The sequence below is a fragment of the Bubalus bubalis genome, chromosome 9 (assembly GCF_019923935.1).
Source record: "Bubalus bubalis isolate 160015118507 breed Murrah chromosome 9, NDDB_SH_1, whole genome shotgun sequence".
Taxonomy (NCBI): Eukaryota; Metazoa; Chordata; class Mammalia; order Artiodactyla; family Bovidae; genus Bubalus; species Bubalus bubalis.
The window spans coordinates 80,826,118-80,848,046 of NC_059165.1; the positions used below are offsets into that span (position 1 = coordinate 80,826,118).

At 37.8% G+C, this 21,929-nt stretch overlaps 2 protein-coding genes across 10 annotated transcripts in view; one reads left to right on the top strand and one right to left on the bottom strand.

Moving 5' to 3' along the window:
• The window catches only part of CEP120 (centrosomal protein 120), a 166,719-nt gene that overhangs the window by 42,783 nt on the left and 102,007 nt on the right, over positions 1 to 21,929 (bottom strand). For all 9 annotated transcript variants that reach the window (XM_044947829.2, XM_044947828.2, XM_044947827.2 and 6 more), the window contains one exon: positions 5,146 to 5,294. In XM_044947829.2, the coding sequence (XP_044803764.1) occupies positions 5,146 to 5,294 (149 nt within the window). The remainder of the gene's footprint in view (positions 1 to 5,145; positions 5,295 to 21,929) is intronic.
• On the top strand, positions 8,311 to 21,699 carry LOC102411834 (tetraspanin-13-like). The gene is made up of 2 exons (XM_044948519.1): positions 8,311 to 8,353; positions 21,149 to 21,699. The coding sequence occupies exons 1-2, from the start codon at positions 8,311 to 8,313 to the stop codon at positions 21,697 to 21,699; spliced, it is 594 nt and encodes a 197-aa protein (XP_044804454.1).

Here is a 21,929-nt window from a genome sequence, read left to right on the forward strand (position 1 = left end):
TTCTGGGGAGTACCCACTGGCGTGAGCCCTCCTGGCGGCCACCATTTTTTAACCAAGACCTGGCCCCACCCAACAGGCTGTAGGCTCCAGTGCTGGGACGCAACAAGTCAAGCAATGAATAGGGCAAGACACAGCCCCACCAATTAGCAGATAGGCTGCATAAAGGCTTTCTGAGCCCACATCTGCCCACTAAACACGGCCTTTAATACGGCCCTGCCCACCAAAGGATGACTCCCAGGTCCACCAGCCAATAGGCAGGGACCAGTCCTTCCTACCAGGAGGCCTGCACAAGCCCCTTGGACTGGCCTCATCCACCACAGGCAGAAAGCAGAAGCAAAAAAGAACTACAGTCCTACAGCCTGTGGAAGAGGAACTGAAATCACAGAAAGACAAAATGATATACCAGAAGAACTTGTCCCAAACAAAGGAACAAGAGAAGACCCCAGAACAGTAACTAAGTGAAGATGGTCAATCTATGTGAAAAAGAATTTAGAGTAATGATACTAAAGATGATCCAAGATCTTGGAAAAAGAATGGAGGTATAGATTAAAAATGGGAAGATAACTAAGGGGACATTTCATTTAAAGATGGGCACAATAAAGGACAGAAACAGCAAGGACCTAACAGAAGTAAAAGAGATTAAGAAGAGGTGGCAAGAATTAACAAGACAAAAATGGTCCTAATGGCCCATATAACCATGATGGTGTGCTCACTCACCTAGAGCCAGACATCCTGGGGTGTGAAGTCAAGTGGACCTTAGGAAGCATTACTACAAACCAAGCAAGTAGAGGTGATTGAAATCCAGTTGAGCTATTTCAAATCCTAAAAGATGATACTGTGAAAGTGCTGCACTCGACATGCCAACCAATTTGGAAAACTCAGCAGTGGCCACAGGACTGGAAAAGGTCAGTTTTCATTCCAATCTCAAAGAAGAGCAATGCCAAGGAATGTTCAAACTACCGTACAATTGCATCCATTTCACATGAAGCAAGGTAGTACTCAAAATTCTTCAAGCTAGGCTTCAACAGTACCTGCCCCAAGAACTACCAGATGTACAAGCTGGACTTAGAAAAGGTAAAGGAACCAGAGATCAAATTGCCCAGTATCTGTTGGATCATAGAGAAAGCAAGGGAATTCCAGAAGAATATCTACTTCTGCTACTTCTGGGTCGTGAAGATCTTTTTTGTATAGTTCTGTGTATTCTTGCCACCTCTTCTTAATATCTTCTGCTTCTGTTAGGTCCATACTATTTCTGTCCTTTTTTGTGCCCATCTTTGCACAAGAAGTTCCCTTGGTATCTCTAATTTTCTTGACAAGATCTCTAACCTTTCCCATTCTACTGTTTTCCTGTATTTCTTTGCACTGTGATCACTGAGGGAGGCTTTCTTATCTCTCCTTGCAATTCTTTGGAACTCTGCATTTAAATGGGGGTATCTTTCCTTTTCTTCTTTGCCTTTCGTTTCTCTTCTTTTCATAGCTATTTGTAAGTCATCCTCAGACAACCATTTTGCCTTTTTCCATTTCTTTTTCTTGGGGATGGTTTTGATCACTGCCTCTTGTACAATGTCATGAACCTTTGTATTATTATATATGTTATTACTTTAATCCTTTACTTTAAAATGTATTTGTTTGATTAGATTTTAATCATTAATCAAATCTAAAATCATAATCAAAAACTACTAATATTGTAGTTATAAAGAACAAATTCTGGAGTTCTCTCCTCAACCTTGGTTCCACCAATGGCTGGCCTTGAGACTAGACAAGTACTTAATCACTCTGCAGCTCCACTTCTCTTATGGTTATTTGAAGGATTAAAAGAAATAATACATGTTCACTTCTACAATTCTACCTAGCACACAGTCAACTGTTACATGAATGGGAAAATATCTGAGGTACATGAATGGGAAAATATCTGAGGAAAAAATATTCTGCCCTTATGGGTGATTATTTCTGAGTTTACTTAAAAGAAACTTTCATTTTATTTTACTTTCTTCTGTAATCAGTAAGCAACAAAAATTTTTAAGAAATAAAGATAGCCCCTTTATATTTCATAGTATACTTACTTCTAAGTAATTCCCATTAAGGGAAGAGATGCTTTTAAAAATCCTTTATCACCCTTGGACTTAGAAACAGTTTTGTTTTGTTTTTTTTCACCCTTTTAAAAAGGAGGTAAGATTATTATCATCCAGTATTCTTACTCTAATCTCACTCCTCCATTCTACTACTATACAGTATCAGTATTCTAAGTCCCTTATCTGCATCTGAAAAATATGTTTCTTTCTTTATTGCTAGATGTTTTCTCACATGGCCTTTGACTAGCTTGAGAAGAAAAAAGCTAAAATGCTATTTTTAAAAATCCTTGGGCTAGTCCAAGAAAAAAAAGCAAACAAGTAATACTAAGCAATATCAGGGTATGAATAAATTACTGTGCTTAATTTTTTGTGTGCTTTAAAAAATTATTGTAAAATACATGTAACAGAAAATTTAACATTTTAACCATTAAATACTGTGCCTTTCAGTACCATTAGGTACATTCACAATATTGTGCAACCACCACCACTGCCTTGTTCCAGAACTTTTCCATCACCCCAAACAGAAACACCAGAACCATTAAGCAGCCACTCCCATTCCACGCCCTGGAAATCACAAATCTGCTTTTTGTCTCCATGAGTTTGTCTATTCTGGATACTTTTTTTAAATGGAATCATACAGTATGTGGCCTTTTATATGTGGCTTATGTTGCTCAGCATGCCTCCAACATTCACCCTTGTTTTAGCATGTATCAGTACCTCATTTGCTTTACAGTTAAATAATATTCCATTAATATTCCATTGTGTATGTGTGTGTATAATTAATCCATTCATCCATGATGGACACTGTGTTATTTCTGTGATATTCTGATATCGTGAATAATGCTGCTATGAATATTCAAATACTTTTTATTTGAATACCTTGTTTTCAATTCTTTTGATATATACCCAGTAGTGCAATTGTAGAGTTCTATGGTAATTTTCTGTTTAATCTTTGGGGGTACATATTTGGCTTAATTTTTATCAGAGATATCAAATAGCTTGCCAGACAAGGTTGTTTTATATTTTTAACTAAGCTGAGTGATTTGTCCTAATCAGTTCCTTTGTATTACCAAGAACTGAATTAGTTTTAGTGGTAGATTCAAATAGGTCGGTTAGCTCTCACCATATAGCACATGTATGTGTGTATAGCTTCACACATACAAACTACATGTTAAGCATATTAGTTTTATTTCATTCCTCACATACACCCACAAAGCTGGTAGTATCAATACCATACAACCAAGAAAATTCAAGCCTGAGAAAGGTTAAGTAAGTTCCCTAAATTAAAGAAGCTAGTAAGTATGAGAATGAGACTCCAGCTCAAATTGATCTTACTCCAAAACTCCTTCAGAGGGAGCAAAATACGGCAACAATAGAATGTGGAAAGTGACCCTATGGCTGGAAATTCCTAAGTATATTTACTAGTTACAGAACTTTCTCAAGACTTAGTTTCCTTATCTCAAAAGTAAAACTAATAACCTTCTAAAGTTGTGGTATGATTAAACCCAACATTAGCAAAGTATTTCACAAAACATAACAAAAGTAAGTGATTGATAAATATTAACAATTATACCTTCCCAGGGAAGTTGAAAAAATATTTTTAAAAACAAAGTAGCAATTTTAAATACTTTGCAGGTGTTTAATAACATAATAAAAATACAGTAGGCTCATTATCTAATGTGTGTTCTGATGTGATTAAAGAACAGACAATAGGTAGCTAGCTTTCCCCTCAACCAGTGAGGTATATTAAACAGGGCAATCAACAAGCAGAGTTTTATGAAGAGAAGAAAAAAAATAAGGAAATTGATGGAGAAAGACAAAAGCACATACAAAGTATTAATGAGAAAATGACAGGACCAAATTGGGAGAGAAAGAGTAATGCTCAAAGAATATGCATATATAAAAGTACTTTGTGCAGTAGGCATGCATTCAGTGTGACAAAGCTAAATATTATTTCCTAAGAAAAATCTTTACCTGATAAACCTTACAAAGATTTAGTGTGGTCACTAACTCATATTTCACTTATGAATGTGGATTATCTGGAAAACGTATACCTCTAAGAAAATGAATAGTATGATAAAAATGTAAAGTCATAAGTTATAGTCTCTATTTTTTTTAAATATTAATTTATTTCACACACTATAGATCAACATAATGTCAAAAAAAACTGCACTTGATCCTGAAAAGGGCAGGAAATAACAGCTACTGTTGTGCTGAGCCATTGATGGGAAGAGATAATCAGCCATAGGCCTTAAGCATCCCCACATATTCTGGGATTAGATATTACCTTGTTTAAAAACTAACAAATTAGCCTGAACGCTGCCAGAATTCATCCTGGTTGGTACATTCTTACTGTGTACCAAGACTCTGAGGCCCTGACTACTGTGCAACTCATAACCTTGTAACATATCTTCCCAAAGACCAGGACTGCTTATGCTAAAAGTGGTACATTCCCTAAACTCTGTTCCTAAGCTGTGACATACCCACTGAGTGTGAAGAAACCACCTAGGCCCCTCTATGTCACCTCCATGGTACTTGGGGTAGAAGAAACTGAAAGAAATACACTGATAGTCATATTGTTTGCTGGGCTGAGAGTAATACACTCCTTTATCTCTGATCTAAGAATCTACTATCTTCTGGCAGCATTTGGGATAATTTGTTAGTCTGTAAATTGGGTAAAATCTAATCCCAGACCTGAGAGCTATTAAGGTATGATTGAGAATATGTTCCCAACATTATACATTTCTCCAAAAAGTAAATAATTTAATACTTGGGGGTGGGGTTGAGGGAGGGGAATCATTTCATACCAGTCACACAATACAATGTAAAACAATGTTTACTCATGGTCTTTCTTCTAAATTCTAAGAGATTTAATTTATTCTCTTACTACCAAGATCATCCCTTGATAATCCCAAGATCATCATTCTTTTCCTGAAACAAAAGTGTTTTCTGACTTGAAAGAAAACATTATTCTAAATTATTTTTTAAGTCTACTTACAAGTCTTTTCAATACCTAAAAAACAGATTTTAAAAATAAAATGTTTTCAGATTCTTTGTGAATCACTAATCTCACCTGCTCCAACTGGGTGGCGAATGCTATGGTCACTGACATGATGAAGAAGTCAGTACAGTACCCTGCTGGTCCGATCTGATGGTAGCCTCCCTCCTCATTCAGCACTGCCACGATGTCCTTTGGGTCAAGTCCAGACAGGCTGGCAGGTACTTTATGGAAAAAAACACAATTAACTACATTGTAGTTTGCCATAAACAAGTTTAAGATTTTGTAAGCTGGTTATACTTTTTCATTTACTTGGCCATTTTCACAGATACAGTTAATATCTCAGTAAGGTTTCCTTTGACTTCAGTTTAATAAACCGCATAAGAAAGGCATCACAGGTTGCCTGAAGGAAATGAATCTAAACTGTGAACTGAAAAATAAGCAAAACCTGGCTGAAAAGAGCAAAGTGACTACATAGAGGAAAAGGTATTCTAGGGAGAAGGAACAATATATACAAAAACTCAAGAGGCAAGAGAAAGGATGTGGTTAGAGAACTGAAACAGGTGTGGCATGCTGGACCATAATGCAAGGACTTAGGTGCAGAAAGAGGAGAGAGGCCACATCATAAAGAGTCTTCTTGAAGACCATGCTGAAGCATTTGGACAGTGTTCTAAGAATAACAGAAAACAGTAAACAATTTTGAGAAGAACAGATATAAGCAAACAGGCTTCGTTATGAAGAGATGGCAGAGGGATAGGGGTTTTTGCAACTGATTAAGTTGAAAAATGAAACTACATAAAACTAAAGTAACAGACAATATTCAGTGTTAGGGAGACTGCCAGCAAGTCAGCACTCTCCATGTTGGTAGGCACAGACTAGTTCAACCTTTTAAAGGGTAACACGTGAGAGCTTACCAAAACTTTATACATGCATACCCTATTTACCAGCAAACGCTGACACCTTCAGGAATTAATCCTGAAGAAGTATGCTTACGGCAGCACTGGCTAAAGTAGCTGATGGTTAAGAGCACACACCACAGTCACACACACCAAAGTTCCAACCCGAGCTCTGCTATTCAGTGGGTCGTATGCGGAAATTATACCACTCCTTTAGTCTCCAGTTTTTCTTCTGAAAATCTTTTACACTGCTGTTGAGAAGATCAAATTAGATAAAATAAAGCACTTAGCATAGTACCTAACAAGTACTTCAATAAAGTACTTAAAGTCAAAATACTAACTATGATGGGTCTCATTACTCATTATCAGAAATGGAAAACACTAGGATAAATCTTGTGAAGGAGTAAAAAGACTGAACACATCAATGTGAGTATATGTTGTTAGATATATATATGGACAAATAAATATACAGAAGTATATATGTATATGTACATGTGTTTGAGTACATATATCCACGTGTATACATACATGGGAACGGCAACAGCCCAACAGCAACTAGCACACCTAGCAGCCGAATCTAGACTTCTAAACATCATTCTTTTCTAAAAAAAAAAAAGCAGAGCTCCTTATAGAAATAGCTGGATCCAGGACTGAGATAGGGCAAGTATAGGATGAACTTAGACTATCTCCTTATAGCAAAAAAAAAAAAAAAAAAAAAAAAAGCTCAAAGAATTACTGATGTGCTAAAAAACAGATGATTAAAAGAGTTCTTAATGCTCAAATCTCTGACAAATAATGATGGTTAAAGATTATAACCCACTAAACTAAGAGAAAACTATAAGTCCATATTTAGATAATATAAATAAGTGAATAAATTGAAGGTATCAGGAAGAATAAATATTTTTCTAAATTTCTAACTCTTCCCCACAAAATATATATTAATTACAAAGGAAAACACAGACACACACCACCTTAATCAAATAATCAAGTGAACATCATCAGTAATGAGACTAAATCAAATAGTGCACCAACCAATAAGATGCAATGAGAAGAGAGCATCTTGATACTCCTGCCAAAGATGCCTAACCAAAATCTAGTGTCAGACAAGCCCAAAATGTACAGGGGACACATCTTCACCAAAAGACCGAAACTGATCTTCTGAATAGAATGCTCTCCTCCCCCTTACCACTCACTGCATTAGAAGTATATCAGGTCCATCTTTCAATAAAAAATTATAAGGCATACTAAAAGACCAAAAAAAAAAAAAATCCATAACCTAAGCTTTCATCTTAAGAAAACAGGAGCAAATAAAATTAAAAGTGAGCAGAAGAGAAATAAAAACTAGAACCAAAATCAATGAAATTGAAACCAAGAAATCAATGGGGAAAAAATTAACAAAATCAAAAGCAAGCTGGCTCTTTGAAAAAGATCAGTAAGAATGTAGCCAGCCTGGGGGTGGGGGGGAGGAGACACAATTTAATATCATCAAAAATGAAAGAGGGGATATCACTATAGATTTCATGTACATTAGCAGTTTAATGAAAGAATACTATAAACAACTCTATGTCCACAAATTTGATAACCTAGATGAAACAGATTCTTTTTAAAAACAATCTGCCAAAACACACATAGGAAGAAACAACCTGAATAGGCCTATATAATGAAACTGAATCAATAACTTCAGAAGACAGAAAGTACTAGATCCAGATGGGTTCACTAGTGAGTTCTACCTAACATTCACCATAATTTCTGGAAGAAATTATACCAATCCTCTACAATTTTTTTTCACAAGTCAGAAGCAGAGAAAATACTTTCTAACTCATTATATGGGGCTACTAGCATTGTCCTAATATGAAATCTAGGCAAAGACATTACAAGAAAACAACAGACCTACATCTTTCATGATCAAAGATGTAAAAATTATCAACCAAGTATTAGACAATCAAACTGAACACATAAAAGAACTATATACCACAACGAAATGAGATTTATTCAAGGTAAACAAAGCTGGTTCAACATTCAAAAAGCCATGAATATAACCCACTATGTCAACAGACTAAAGATGAAAACTCAGGTGATCTTATCAATACATGCAGAAAAACCATCTGACAAAATCCAACACTTCCTCATGATAAAACACTATCTGTAAACTAGAAATAGAGAGTAACCTCCTTACCTTGATAAAGAGCATCTATAAAAATCTACAGCTAACATCATACTTATTGGTCAGAGGCTTTCCCACTAAAATCAAGAGCAAGGCAAGGATGTCCCCTTTCACTCTGCTTTTCAATAGTACTCTGGAAATCCTAGCTGTTGCTGTAAAACAAGAAAAGGAAACAAAGTCATGAAGGTTGGGAAGAAAGACACTAAACTGCCTTTGTTTGCAGGTAAGTGTAGAATGTCCATCTATGGAAAACCAAAACTGGAACCAAAAAACCCTAATCCTGGAACTAATAATAAACAACTATAGTGCAGGAGACAAGGTAAACATGCAAAAGCCAATTCCTTTCCTACAGATCAAGAATAAACAAGTCGAATTTTAAATTTAAAACACCATTTACAGAGAATTAACCATCATGGAGACAAGATGGTGGAGTAATATTGTACATAAGCTCACTTCTTCTCAAAAAAAAATCAAAATTGCAACTAAATGATGAACAATCATCAACCAAAAAACAAGCAAAGCAAACAAAAAACAACAACACTGGAACCTACCAAAAAAGATATCCTACATCCAAAGACAAAGAAGCAGCCACAAGAGGGTAGGAGAGGCACAAATGCAATAAAATCAAAATGCCAGTCCCACTAGATGGGCAACTCACAAACTGGAAAATAATTATATTGCTGAGGTAGTTCTGAGCCCCACGTCAGGCTCCCCAGCCTGAAGGTCCGTATCAGGAAGAGCCCTCAGACTCTTTGAAACTCACTGGCTTTGAACAAAACAAACTGGCTTTGAACTCAGCAAGCAGGGTTTGATTACAGGAAATTCACAGTACTGAAGGGAACAAAAACTCCACTCTCGGAGAATGCACACAAAGTCTCCTGTACACCACAACCAGGGTAAAAAGCAAACAAACAGTGATCTCATAAAAGCCTGGGCCAGACCTACCTGCTGGAATCAGAGTGTCTGGCAGAAGCAGGGCTTGGGTATGGCTCACTGCAGGGACAAAAACACTAGTGGCAGTAACTCTGGGGAATACTCACTGGCGTGAGCTCTCTTGGAAGATGCTATTTTCTCCCCAAGATCTGGTCCCAGCCAATAGCCTGTAGACTCCAGTGCTGGGATACCTGAAGTCAAACCAATAGCAGGAACACAGCCCCACCAATCAGCAAATAGGCTGCCTAAAGTCTTTCTGAGCCCACAGCTGCCCACTAAACACACCCCTTGACACAGCTCTGCCCACCAGATGGTCAAGAACCAGGTCCACCCATAAGTGAGCAGGAACCACCCATAAGTGAGCAGGAACCAGTCTCTCTCACAAGGAAGCCTATACAAGCCTCTTAGGCCTCATCCACCAGGGGTCAGAAAGCAGAAGCAAGAAGACTATTCGATGATGACTACTTCACTTTCACAACCCTGCAGTCTGTGGAACGACAACCACAATCACAGAAAGTAGACAAAATGAGACATCAGAGGAGTAACTCCCAGATCAAGGAAAAATATAAAACCCCAGAAGAACAACAACAAAGTGGAGATACACAATCTACACAAAAAAGAATTTAGAGTAATGACAGTAAAGATGATCCAAGACCTCAAAAACAGAATGAAGGCAGAGAATGAGAAGATACAAGAAATGTTTAATAAAGAGCTAGAAGATCTAAAGAACAAACAGAGATCAACATTACAAGAACTGAAAAGAAAAAAATACTACAGGAATCAATGGCAAGTTAAATGAGGCAGAAGAACAGATAAATGAGCTGGAAGACATATGGTGGATATACTGCTGCAGAGCAGAATAAAGGGAAAAAAGGAAAACAAATAAGGACAGACAAAGAGACTCATGGTACATTAAAAGCAATGTTCACATTTATTTCCCTGGTAGCTCAGGTGGTAAAGAATCTGCCTGCAATGAAGGAGACTCTGGTTCAATTCCTGGGTCAGGAAGATCTGGTGGAGAAGGGATAGGCTACCCACTGCAGGATTCTTGGGCTTCCCGTTTGGCTCAGCTGGTAAAGAATCTGCCTGCAATGCAGAAGACCAGGGTTTGATCCCTGGGTTGGGAAGATCCCCTGGAGAATGGAAAGGCTACCCACAGCAGTATTCTGGCCTGGAAAATCCCAAAGACTGTAGAGTCCATGGGGTCGCAAAGAGATGGACATGACTGAGCGACTTTCATTCACATTATAGGGTCTCAGAGGAGAAGAGAGAGAAAGGGCCCAAGAAAATATCTGAAGAGATTATACCTGAAAACTTCCCTAACATGAGAAAGAAAACACTCACTCAAGACCAGGAAACTCAGAGAGTCCCAGGCAGGATAAACCCAAGGAGGAATACAGGCAAATATCACTGATGAACACAGATACAAATAACAAAATACTAGCAAACTGAATCCAACAATATATTAAAAGGATCACACAGCTCGATCAAGTGGAGTTTATTGCAGAGATGCAAGGATTCTTCAGTACTGCTCACCACAACTAGAGAAAGCTCATGAAGCAATGAAGACACAGCACAGCCCCAAATAAGAATAAATAACTATTATAAAATCATATGCTATTAGGGAATACAAAAAACCGTTTTCACAAAATTCAATACCCATTAATGACTGAAAACTCTCTGGAAAGTGGGCAAAGAGGGAACTTACCTCAACATAATAAAGGCTATATATGACAAACCCACAGCTAACATCATTCATTAAAGTGAAAAGCTGAAAGCATTCCCTCTAAGATCAGGAACAAGATAAGAACATCCACTATCACCACTTTTATTCAACATAGTTTTGGAAGTCCTAGCCATTGACTAGTCAGAGAAGATAAAGGAACAAAAGGAATCCAGATAGGAAAAGAAGTAAAACTATCACTGTTAGAAGATGACATGACACTATATATAGAAAATCCTAAAGATGCAACCAGAAAACTACAACAATGGATTCAGTAAAGTTGCAAGATACAAAATTAATGCACAGGAACCTCTTGCATTTCAATATATTAACAATGAAAGATCAGAGAGAAATTAATGAAATAATTCCACTTATCATGACATCAAAAATAATAAAATACCTAGAATAAATCCACCTAAGGAGGCAGAAGACTTGTACTCAGAAAACCATAAAATACTTATGAAAGAAATTAAAGATAACACAAAACAGATATCAAATTCTTGGATTGGAAGAATCAATATTCTCAAATGACTATACCACTCAAGGCAATCTACAGATTCAATGCAATCCCCACCAAATTACCAAAGGCATTTATTGCAGATGTAGAACAAAAATGTTTTTAATTTGTATGGAGACACAAAAGACCCTGAAGAGCCAAAACAATTGTGAGAAATAAAAACGGAGCTGGAGGAATCAAGCGCTCCAACTTCAGACCATACTACAAAGCTATAGCAATCAAAACAGTATGGCACTGGCACAGAAACAGAAATACTGATCAATGGAACAGGGCAGAACACCCAGAAATAAACCCACACACCTACAGTCAATTAATCTATAACAAAAGAGACAAGAATACACAATGGAGAGAAGTCTCTTCAGTAAGTGATGTTGGGAAAACTGGATAGCTACCTATAAAGAGAATGAAATAAGAACATTCTCTAATACTGACACAAAAATAAACTCAAAATGGGTTAAGGACCTAAATATAACACCAGATACTATAAAACCGTTCAGAGGAAACCATAGGAAAAACACTCTAACAGAAATTTCAGAAATATCTTTTTCAATCTGTCTCTTAGAGTAACAGAAATAAAAACACAAATAAACCAATGGACTAAAAAGCACTACCATATGACCCGGCAATCCTATTCCTGGTCAAATGTCCAGAGAAAACCATAATTTGAAAAGACACATGCATCCCCATGTTCACTGCAGCACTATTTACAATAGCCAGCACATGGAGGCAACCTAAATGTCCATTGACAGAGGAATGGTTTTAAAAAAAACGTGGTGCATATATACAATGGAATATTGCTCAGTCATAAAAAGATCAAAATAATGCCATTTGTGACAACATGGATGGACCCAAAGATTGTAACACTAAGTGAAGTAAGTCAGAGAAAGACAAATATGATACTGCTTACATGTGGAATTTTAAAACATGGTACAAACGCATCCAGTCACAGAACAAAAATGGTGTCACAGATGTAGAAAACAAATTTATAGTTACCAAGGGGGAAGCGGGGAAGGATAAATTAGGAGACTGTGGTTGATATATACACACTACTATATATAACATAAATAACTAATAAGGTCCTACTACATAGCACTGAGCACTCTACTCAATATTGTGTAATGACCTATATGGGAACAGCACCTTAAAAAAAGAGGATCTACATATGTGTATAACTGATTCATTTTGCCATACAGCAGAAATTAATACATTATATCTACCATACTCCAATAAAAAGTAACTTAAAAAAATAAAAAAGGGACCTAATTCAACACAGAAGCTTTTACACAGCAAAAGAAACCATGAACAAAACATAAAGACAAACCACAAAATGACAGAAAATATTTGCAAACGATGTGACCAAAAAGGGATTAGTCTCCAAAATTTACAAACACCTTATACAGCTCAATATCAAGAAAACGAACAACCCCATAAAAAAATGGTCAGCAGGGGCTTTCCTGGTGGTCTAGTGGTTAAGAATCCACCTGCCAACACAGGGGACACAGGTTCGATCCCTCGTCTAGGAAGACCCCCACATGCCATGGAACAAATAAGCTCATGTAACACAGCTTCTGAGTCCACACACCACAAATACTGAAGTCCACAAGTCTAGAGCCTGTGCTCCTAACAAGAGAAGCAACTGCAATGAGAAGCTCATGCACTGCAACAAAGTAGTCCCTGCTTGCCACAACTAGAGAAAGCACACACACAGCAAAGATCAGTGTAGCCAAAACTAAATGAATAAATGAATCTTTTTTAAAAAATGGGCCTACATAGTTATTATATAGAGGACCTATATAGACATTTCTCCAAAGAAGACATACAGATGGCCAAGAGGCACATGAAAAGATGCTCAGCATCGTGAATTGTTAAAGAAATTCAAATCAAAACTACAATGCAGTATCACCTCACAGCAGTCAGAATGGCCATCATCAAAAAGTCTATAAAGGAAAGAACAAGATGGTGAAGGAGTAGGTGAACATGGAATCCATGTCTCTCTACAGATACATCAGGAATACGCCTTCAGACACATATGTGCATGCAGAACACCAGCTGAGAATGGACAGGAGTACCTGACCCCTGGAAAAGAATATATAGAACCATGCAAAACTCAGGAAGAGGAAGGAACTAGGGGGAAAACAGGAGTATCAGTAGGACTGGACCTGCCCTCGGCAGGTGGGGGAACTGAAGCAGGAGTCCAATCCCCACACTGGGGCAACTGTCTGAGTCAGAGGAGGAACATTTAAGGCTGACTGAAACAGCTGATTGTGGCAGGCTAAATGGAATGAGAATCAGACAGTCCTCACTGCAGCAATACATACCCTGGACAGGGACACAAGTCCCCTGGAAAGTGCAGCAGCTGGGAGGTGGAGTTTAGGGATTGTGGAGCAATCCCAGGGCAAGGATTGCTGTTGACTGCGGAGAGACAGATCAAGGGGATGTGAGGGAGGAGACTGTGGTGGGAAATGCCTGTAGAGGAAAGCTACCATAAAAGCTTAAAAGCCACAGAAGCAAGGCGATACTGCTGAGTCAAGAGTAAGGGGTGGACCATCACCATAGCCTCTCTCTCCCCACACACCAGCATTGGCAGCTGAACAACAGAAAGGCTGGCCCATCAAATGCCTGATGCACTGAACTACAGAGTAGGACCCCACCCAGGGTGCCCCTTTAAGTGCCTGATGCGCCGATCTACAGAGTATGACCCCAGCCAGGGGGGCCCCTTCTAAGTGCCTGTGGCACTGAACAACAGAGAAGGATCCCAGGCAAGGGAGCCCTCTAACTGCCTGAATGGGCGGAGCTACGGAGAAAAACAGGTCAAAGAGGCCTTCTGATAGCCAGCTACAAGAGGCTGGAAAAAAAGACTCTGGTAGAGCCATAACTCCTAAGGCAGAGGCAGTCCCTGTCCCTGCACACTTGGTGCCGCCAAGATCCCCATAAGCCAAGCGGCTGCACCACCTTCACACCCAACTCTAACTGGGGCAGAGCTGCCGCAGGCAAAAAAAAAGTCTTGCATCTATGCGCGCAGGATCACTTTGGTAGTGTCTGACTCTTTGAGACCTTGTACACTGTGGCCTGCCAGGTTTCTCTGTCAGGGAGGCGGGTTCTCCAGGCAAGAATACTAGAGCATGTGGGCCAATACTGGTTGCCATACCCTTCCAGAGCACTGTATTTCCTGCTGCCCTAGCCGCCAACTCCCCTGAGTACCTGGTGCTGCCAGAACCCCTGCAACCCAAGCAGCTGCACCACCTCTACACCTGGCCCTCACAAGGGCAAACCCAAGTCCTCCAGGGCAGCCTCAGGAGCAACAGCGGACAACAGCCCCAGTGGACAACCCACATGCAGAGCTGGAAATAAAATCACAATTGAAACCCAGGGGCAGTGAGGCTAAAGAAGAAGATCCAAAACCTTCCCACCAGCTATACAAGCTGCAAATTAAATCCACACGATCAACTAGGAAGACTCTGTGTCTATGGAATATATAAAAGGTCATTGAGAGTTCCCGCAAAAGAAAACACACTAGTTCTGATAGCTGGGGACACTGGAGGCAAGAACACACAGGAGTAGGACCAGATTACAATCTGAGTTGTCCCCACAGCAGGTTCAGAGATCAGTCAGCACAGTGTTGGAGGGCATCCTAGGGAGGTGAGGTGGACTGTGACTCCCAGCGAGGGAAAGACTCTGACAGCAGTGACTCAAGAAAAACATTAATTATTCTTACGTTTTGACTTGTTCTATAGATACTTTTGGATTTTTTCCTCCCCACCCCACCCCCTCCGTTGTAGTTGTCAATTTTATTGACACTATGACATCTAATTAAGCTTTTGAGCTTTTTTTTTCCCTCTCAGTCACATTTTTTATGGTTGTTATAAACCTCTGCCTCTACACTGGGCTTGTGCAGTTCTGTGGAGTTTTTTTTTTTCTTTTTTCTTTTCTTTTTTAATTTTAATTTCTAATTTTTTTAACCTATTATTATTTTTTCTACATTTATACCTTTGTTTGCTTTTCCTACTGTTCTTTTCCCCTTGCAGTTAATCTTCAATGTATATAAATCTTATCTATCTCTATTTAACTTTGTGTATCTATTTTTTCTTTTCTTTCTTTCATCTTAAAATATTGGTTAGTTTTATTTTCATTGCTTTATTCCCCAACTGGCACCTTGCTTTCATTTTGATTTCCAGTTTGTGCTTTAGTTAGTTTTGCTCTGGTAGATATAATTTTTGGTTTCCTTTGTTTGCTGGGTCAATCTATTGTACTTTATTTTTGTTGGACTGTTTTGATTTTGCTATTGGGTGTATATGCATATGTGTATATTCAGTCACACTTTTTATTGCTGATATAAACCTCTGCCTCTACACTGGGCTTTTGCAGTTCTATGGAGATTTCCTTTTTTTTTCTGCTTCCTTTTTTTTCTTCTTCTTCTATTCTTTTTTATAATTTTAGTTTTTAATTTTTTAAACCTGTTATATTTTTCTACATTTATTCCTTTGTTTGCCTTCCCTACTGCTCTTTTCCCCTTGCAGTTAAACTTTAATGTATATAAATCTTCTTCATCTACCTCTATTTAACTTTGCATATCTATTCTTTATTTCTTTTCTTTCTTTCCCTTCCTCTCAACATATTTGTTAGTTTTATTTTCATTGCTTTATTACCCACTGGGCACCTAGCTTTAGTTTTGTTTTCCAGTTTGTGCTTTAGTTAGTTTTGTTCTTAACTGGTAAATATAGTTTCTGATTTCCTTTGTTCATCTGGTCAATCTACTATACTTTATTTTTGTTGACTTTTCTATACTATACTTTATTACTGTTTTTCTATACTTTTCTATACTGTACTTTATTACTGTTTTGACTTTTCTCATGGGTGTATATGTATATGTGTATATTCAAATATTTTAATTATTATTTGCCTGATTTTGTCACTGTCATTTGTCTGGGGTTTATCTTTGGCTTCTCATTTTTGGATATTTGTTTTAATCTCACTTAATGCCATAACAAAAAACTTGCGGAATCTTCATTCCTGAACAGAGATCAAGCCCTGGGCCTTTGAAGTGGGAGCACTGACTCCAAGACCCTAGACTACCAAATAACTAACCTTAGAGAGGACCAAACAGTGAGAACAAACACAATGGAAATCACTAGAATACAAGACCCAACCCAGCATCACCCAAATACCAATGGCACCCTGTGCAGGAAGCCTCATCTAAACAACAAACAAAAATATAAACCCAATCATCAGCAGACAGGATTACCACCTCACTCAGCCTTCCCCAGCAGAGGAAAAACAAACAAAAATCATACCCTACCCAAAGCTTACAAAAACCACTGGACCAACCTAAAGAGGTAGAAACCAAAAGGAAGAAAGAATTCAACCTTGAAGCCTGGGAAAAGGAGACCTCAAACACTATAAGTTAAAAAAAAAAAGAAAAGGCAGAGAAATACTACACAAATAAAGGAACACACTAGAAACACAGAAGTCCAAATAAATGAAGAGGAAACAGGCAAACTATCTGAAAAAGAACTCAGAATAATGATAGTAAGTATGATCAAAAACCTTGAAAACAATATGGAGAACATGTAAGAATCAATTAACCAAGACCTAGAAGAATTAAAGAATAAACATACAGCGACAATACAATTACTGAAATTAAAAATACTCTAGAAGGAATCAATAGCAGAATATCTGAAGCAGAAGAATGAATCAGTGAGCTGGAAGATAAAATGGTGGAAATAACTTTTGAAGAGCAGAATAAAGTAAAAAGAATGAAAAGAGCTGAGGACAGTCTCAGAGACCTCTGGGACAATATCAAATGCACCAATATTCGAATTATAGGGGTACCAGAAAAAGAAGAGCAAAAGAAAGGGTATGAGAAAATTTTTGAAGAGATTTTAGTTGAAAATTTCCCAAACATGGAAAAAGAAATAGTCAATCAAGTCCAAGAGGCACAAAGACTCCTATACAGGATAAACCCAAGGAGAAACACACCAAGACACATATTAATCAAACTAACAAAGACTAAACACAAAGAAAGAATATTAAAAGCAGCAAGGGAGAAGCAACAAGTAACATACAAGGGAAACCCCTTACGTTTAACAGCTGATCTTTCAACAGAAACTCTGCAGGCCAGAAGGGAATGGTAGGATATATTTAAAGTACTGAAAGGGAAAAATCCACAACCAAGATTACTGTACCCATCAAGAATCTCATTCAAAATTGATGGAAAAATAAAAAGCTTTTCAGACAAGCAAAAGTTAAAGACAATTCAGTACCACCAAATCAGCTTTACCACAAACGTTAAAGGGGCTTACACAGTCAAGAAATACAAGAAAAGAAAAAAGATCTACAAAGTCAACCCCAAATCATTATGAAAATGGCAATAGGAACACATATATCAATAATTACTTTAAATGTAAACGGATTAAATGCTCCAACCAAAAGACACAGACTGGCTGAATGGATACAGAAACAAGATACATATATATGCTGTCTACCAGAAACTCACTTCAGACCTAAAGACACGTATAGACTGAAAGTGAGAGGATGGAAAAATATATTCCACACAAATGGGAAGCAAAAGAAAGCTGGCATAGCAATCCTCATATCAGACAAAATAGATCTTAAAGAATATTACAAGAGATAAGGAAGGACACTACATAATAATCGAGGGATCAATCTAAGAAGACTTAACAACTGTAAACATGTATGCACCCAGCACAGGAGCACCTCAATACATAAGACAAACACTAACAGACATAAAAGGAGAAATTGACAGTAACACCATAATACTAGGAGACTTTAACACCCCACTCACACCAATGGACACATCATCAAAACAGAAAATTAATAAGGAAGCACAAGTCTTAAATGATACATTAGATGAAATGGATCTCATTGATTGTATCTTCAGTACATTCCAACAAAATGCAGAAGAATACACCTTCTTCTCAAGTGTACATGGAACATTCTCCAGGAAAGACCATATCTTGGGTCACAAATCAAACCTCAGTAAATTTAAGAAAACTCAAATCGTATCAAGCATCTTCCAACCACGACGCTATGAGACTGGATATCAATTATGGGAAAAAAACTGTAAGAAATGCAAATACATGGAGATTAAACAACACATTTCTAAATAACCCACAGGTTACTGAAGAAATCAAAAAGGAAATAAAAAAATTTCTAGAAACAAATGACAACTCAAAACCTATGGGATGCAGCAAAAGCAGTTCTAAGAGGGAAGTTTATACCAATACAATCCTACCTCAAGAAACAAGAATAACATCAAAGAGATAACCTAACTTTACACCTAAAACAACTGGAAAAAGAAGAACAAAAAAACCCCCAAAATTAGTAGAAGGAAAGAAATCATAAAGATCTGAGCAGAAATAAATGAAATAGAAATAAAAGAAACAATGCTGCTGCTGCTGCTAAGTCGCTTCAGTCGTGTCCGACTCTGTGCGACCCCATAGATGGCAGCCCATTAGGCTCCTCTGTCCCTGGGATTCTCCAGGCAAGAATACTGGAGTGGGTTGCCATTTCCTTCTCCAATGCATGAAAGTAAAAAGTGAAAGTGAAGTTGCTCAGTCCTGTCCGACTCTTAGTGACCCCATGGACTGCAGCCTACCAGGCTCCTCCATCCATGGATTTTCCAGGCAAGAGTACTGGAGTGGGGTGCCATTGCCTTCAGTAGTAAAGATTAATAAAACTAAAAGCTGGTTGTTTGAGAAGATAAACAAAATTGAGACACCTTTAACCAGACTCATCAAGAGCAAAAGAGAGAAGAATCAAATCAACAAAATTAGAAATGAAAAAGGACAGGTTACAACAGTCAATGAAGAAATACAAAGGACTTTAAGAGAGTATTATGAACAACTATATGGCAATAAAATGGATAACCTGGAAGAAATAGACAGATTCTTAAAAAAGATCAATCTTCCAACACCGAACAAACAAGAAATAGAAATTATGAGCAATGCAATTACAAGCACTGACATTGAAGCTGTGATCAAAAATCTCCCAAAAAACAAAAGCCCAGGACCAGATATTTTCACAAGAGAATTCTATCATTTAGAAAAGAGCTAATGCCTATCCTTCTAAAACTCTTTCAAAACATTGCAGAAGAAGGAACACTTCCACACTCATTCTACGAGGCCACCATCACCCTGATACCAAAACCAGGCAAAGACAACACAAAAAAAGAAAACTACAGGCCAGTATCACTGATGAACATAGATGCAAAAATCCTCAGGAAAATTTTAACAAACAGAATTCAGCAACACATCAAAATGCTAATACACCATGATCAAGTTGGGTTTATTCCAGGCATGCAAGGATTCTTCAATATACACAAATCAATCCATGTGATACACCATATTAACAAACTGAAAGATAAAAACCATATGATCATCTCAATAGATGCAGAAAAACCCTTTGACAAAATTCAGCACCCATTTATGATGAAAACTTTTCAAAAATGGGCACAGAAGGAACCTACCTCAACATAGTAAAGGGAAAATATATGATACGCCTACAGCAAACATTATTCTCAATGGTGAAAAACTGAAAGCAGTCCCCCTAACATCAGGAACAAGACAAGGGTGTCCACTTTCACCACTAGTACTCAATATGGTTCTGGATGTCCTAGCTACAGCAATCAGAGAAGAAAAAGAAATAAAAGGAATCCAGATCAGAAAAGAAGTAAAGCTCTCACTGTTTGCACATGACATGATACTATACATAGAAACCCTAAAGATAGTATCAGAAAATTACTAGAGCTAATCAGTGAATTTACCAAAGTTGTAGGATACAAAATCAATACACAGAATTCACTTGCATTTCTATATACTAACAATGAAAAATCAGAAAGAAATTAAGGAATCAATCCTATTCACTACTGCAACAAAAAGAGTTAAATATCTAGGAATAAACTTACCTAGGGAGACAAAAAAACTGTACACAGAAAATTATAAGACATTAATAAAATAAATCAAAGACAACATAAACAAATTTCATATTCCTGGGTAGGAAGAATCAATATTGTGGAAATGACTATACTACAAATGCAATCTACAGATTCAATGCGTTCCCAGCAAATTACCAATGGCATTTTTCACAGAACTAGAACAAAAAATTTCACAATTCATATGGAAACACAAAGACTCCAAATGGCCAAAGCAGTCTTGAGAAAGAAGAATGGAACTGAAGGAATCAACCTTTCTGAGTTCAGATTACACTACAAAGCTACAGTCATCAAGACTGTATTTCAAAAACAGAAGTACAGACCAATGAAACAAGATAGAAAGCCAAGAAATAAACTATTACCTACGGGGACCTTATTTTTGACAAATAAGATATACAATGGGGCGAAGATAGCTTCTTCAATAAATGGTGCTGGGAAAACTGGACAGCTACATGTAAAAGAATGAAATTAGAACACTTCCTAACACCACACAAAGATAAACTCAAAATGTATTAAAGACCTAAATATAAGACCAGAAACTGTAAAACTCTTAGAGGAAAACAAAGGCAGATCACTCGAGGACATAAAGCAAGATCCTCTGTGATCCACCTCCTAGAGTAACAGAAATAAAAACAAAAGTAAACAAGTGGGACCTGATTAAACTTAAAAGCTTTTGCACAGCAAAGGAAACTATAAGCAAGACGAAAAGACAACCCTCAGAATGGGAGATAAAAATAGCAAATGAACTGCTACGTCTTGCCCTGGTGTCTTTGCTGCTGTCTACCGACATGGTGGGGTGGTGCTCCAGGATCCTGCTTCAGACAAATAAGTTGCCCCATCCATTAAAACATTAATGTCCCTGTTGCTGCCTTGGAGCTCTTTCTTCAGTCTTGAGGCTGGTCGGTTAGCCTGCTTCTGATTGGAATTGCTGCATGGGGCATCGGCTTTGGGCTGATTTCCAGTCTCCGTGTGGTGGGCGTGGTCATCGCCGTTGGCATCTTCTTGTTCCTGATCGCGTTAGTGGGGCTGATTGGAGCTGTGAAACACCATCAGGTGTTGCTTTTTTTTTACATGATTATTCTCTTGCTTGTATTTATTGTCCAGTTTTCAGTATCATGTGTTTGTTTAGCCCTGAACCAGGAGCAACAGGCTCAGCTCCTGGAAGTTGGTTGGAACAATACAGCAAGTGCTCGGGATGACATCCAGAGAAATTTAAACTGCTGTGGGTTCCGAAGTTTTAACCCAAATGACACCTGTATGGCAAGCTGTGTGAAAAGCAGCCACCCGTGCTCACTCTGTGCTCCAATAATAGGAAGATACGTGGGAGAGGTTTTGAGATTTGTTGGTGGCATTGGCCTCTTCTTCAGTTTTACAGAGATCCTGGGTGTTTGGCTGACCTACAGGAACCAGAAAGACCCTCGTCCTAATCCCAGCACATTCCTTTGATGAGAAAACAAGGAACATCTTTCCTATGCTGATCTTGTACATTTCCTCTAAGTTAAACTAATTTGCCTGTTTAAGGAAACAGTACCTGAAAAATTACATTATTGACAGTGGAATTATATATTTTTATGTTTCTCTAAATGTTTTTCTTTTTCCATTGCTGAAACAAATCTGAAACTTGTGGTCTCTGAACCTCAGTGGTAGCTGTAATCTATTGTTTTTCACAGTGTCTG

Bases quoted from the DNA above. Each gene is read 5' to 3' on its own strand.
- LOC102411834 (XM_044948519.1), top strand. From the start codon at position 8,311: ATGAAGGTTGGGAAGAAAGACACTAAACTGCCTTTGTTTGCAG. The intron at 8,354-21,148 runs GTAAGTGTAGAA...TTCAGTCTTGAG, and splicing joins TAAACTGCCTTTGTTTGCAG to GCTGGTCGGTTAGCCTGCTT.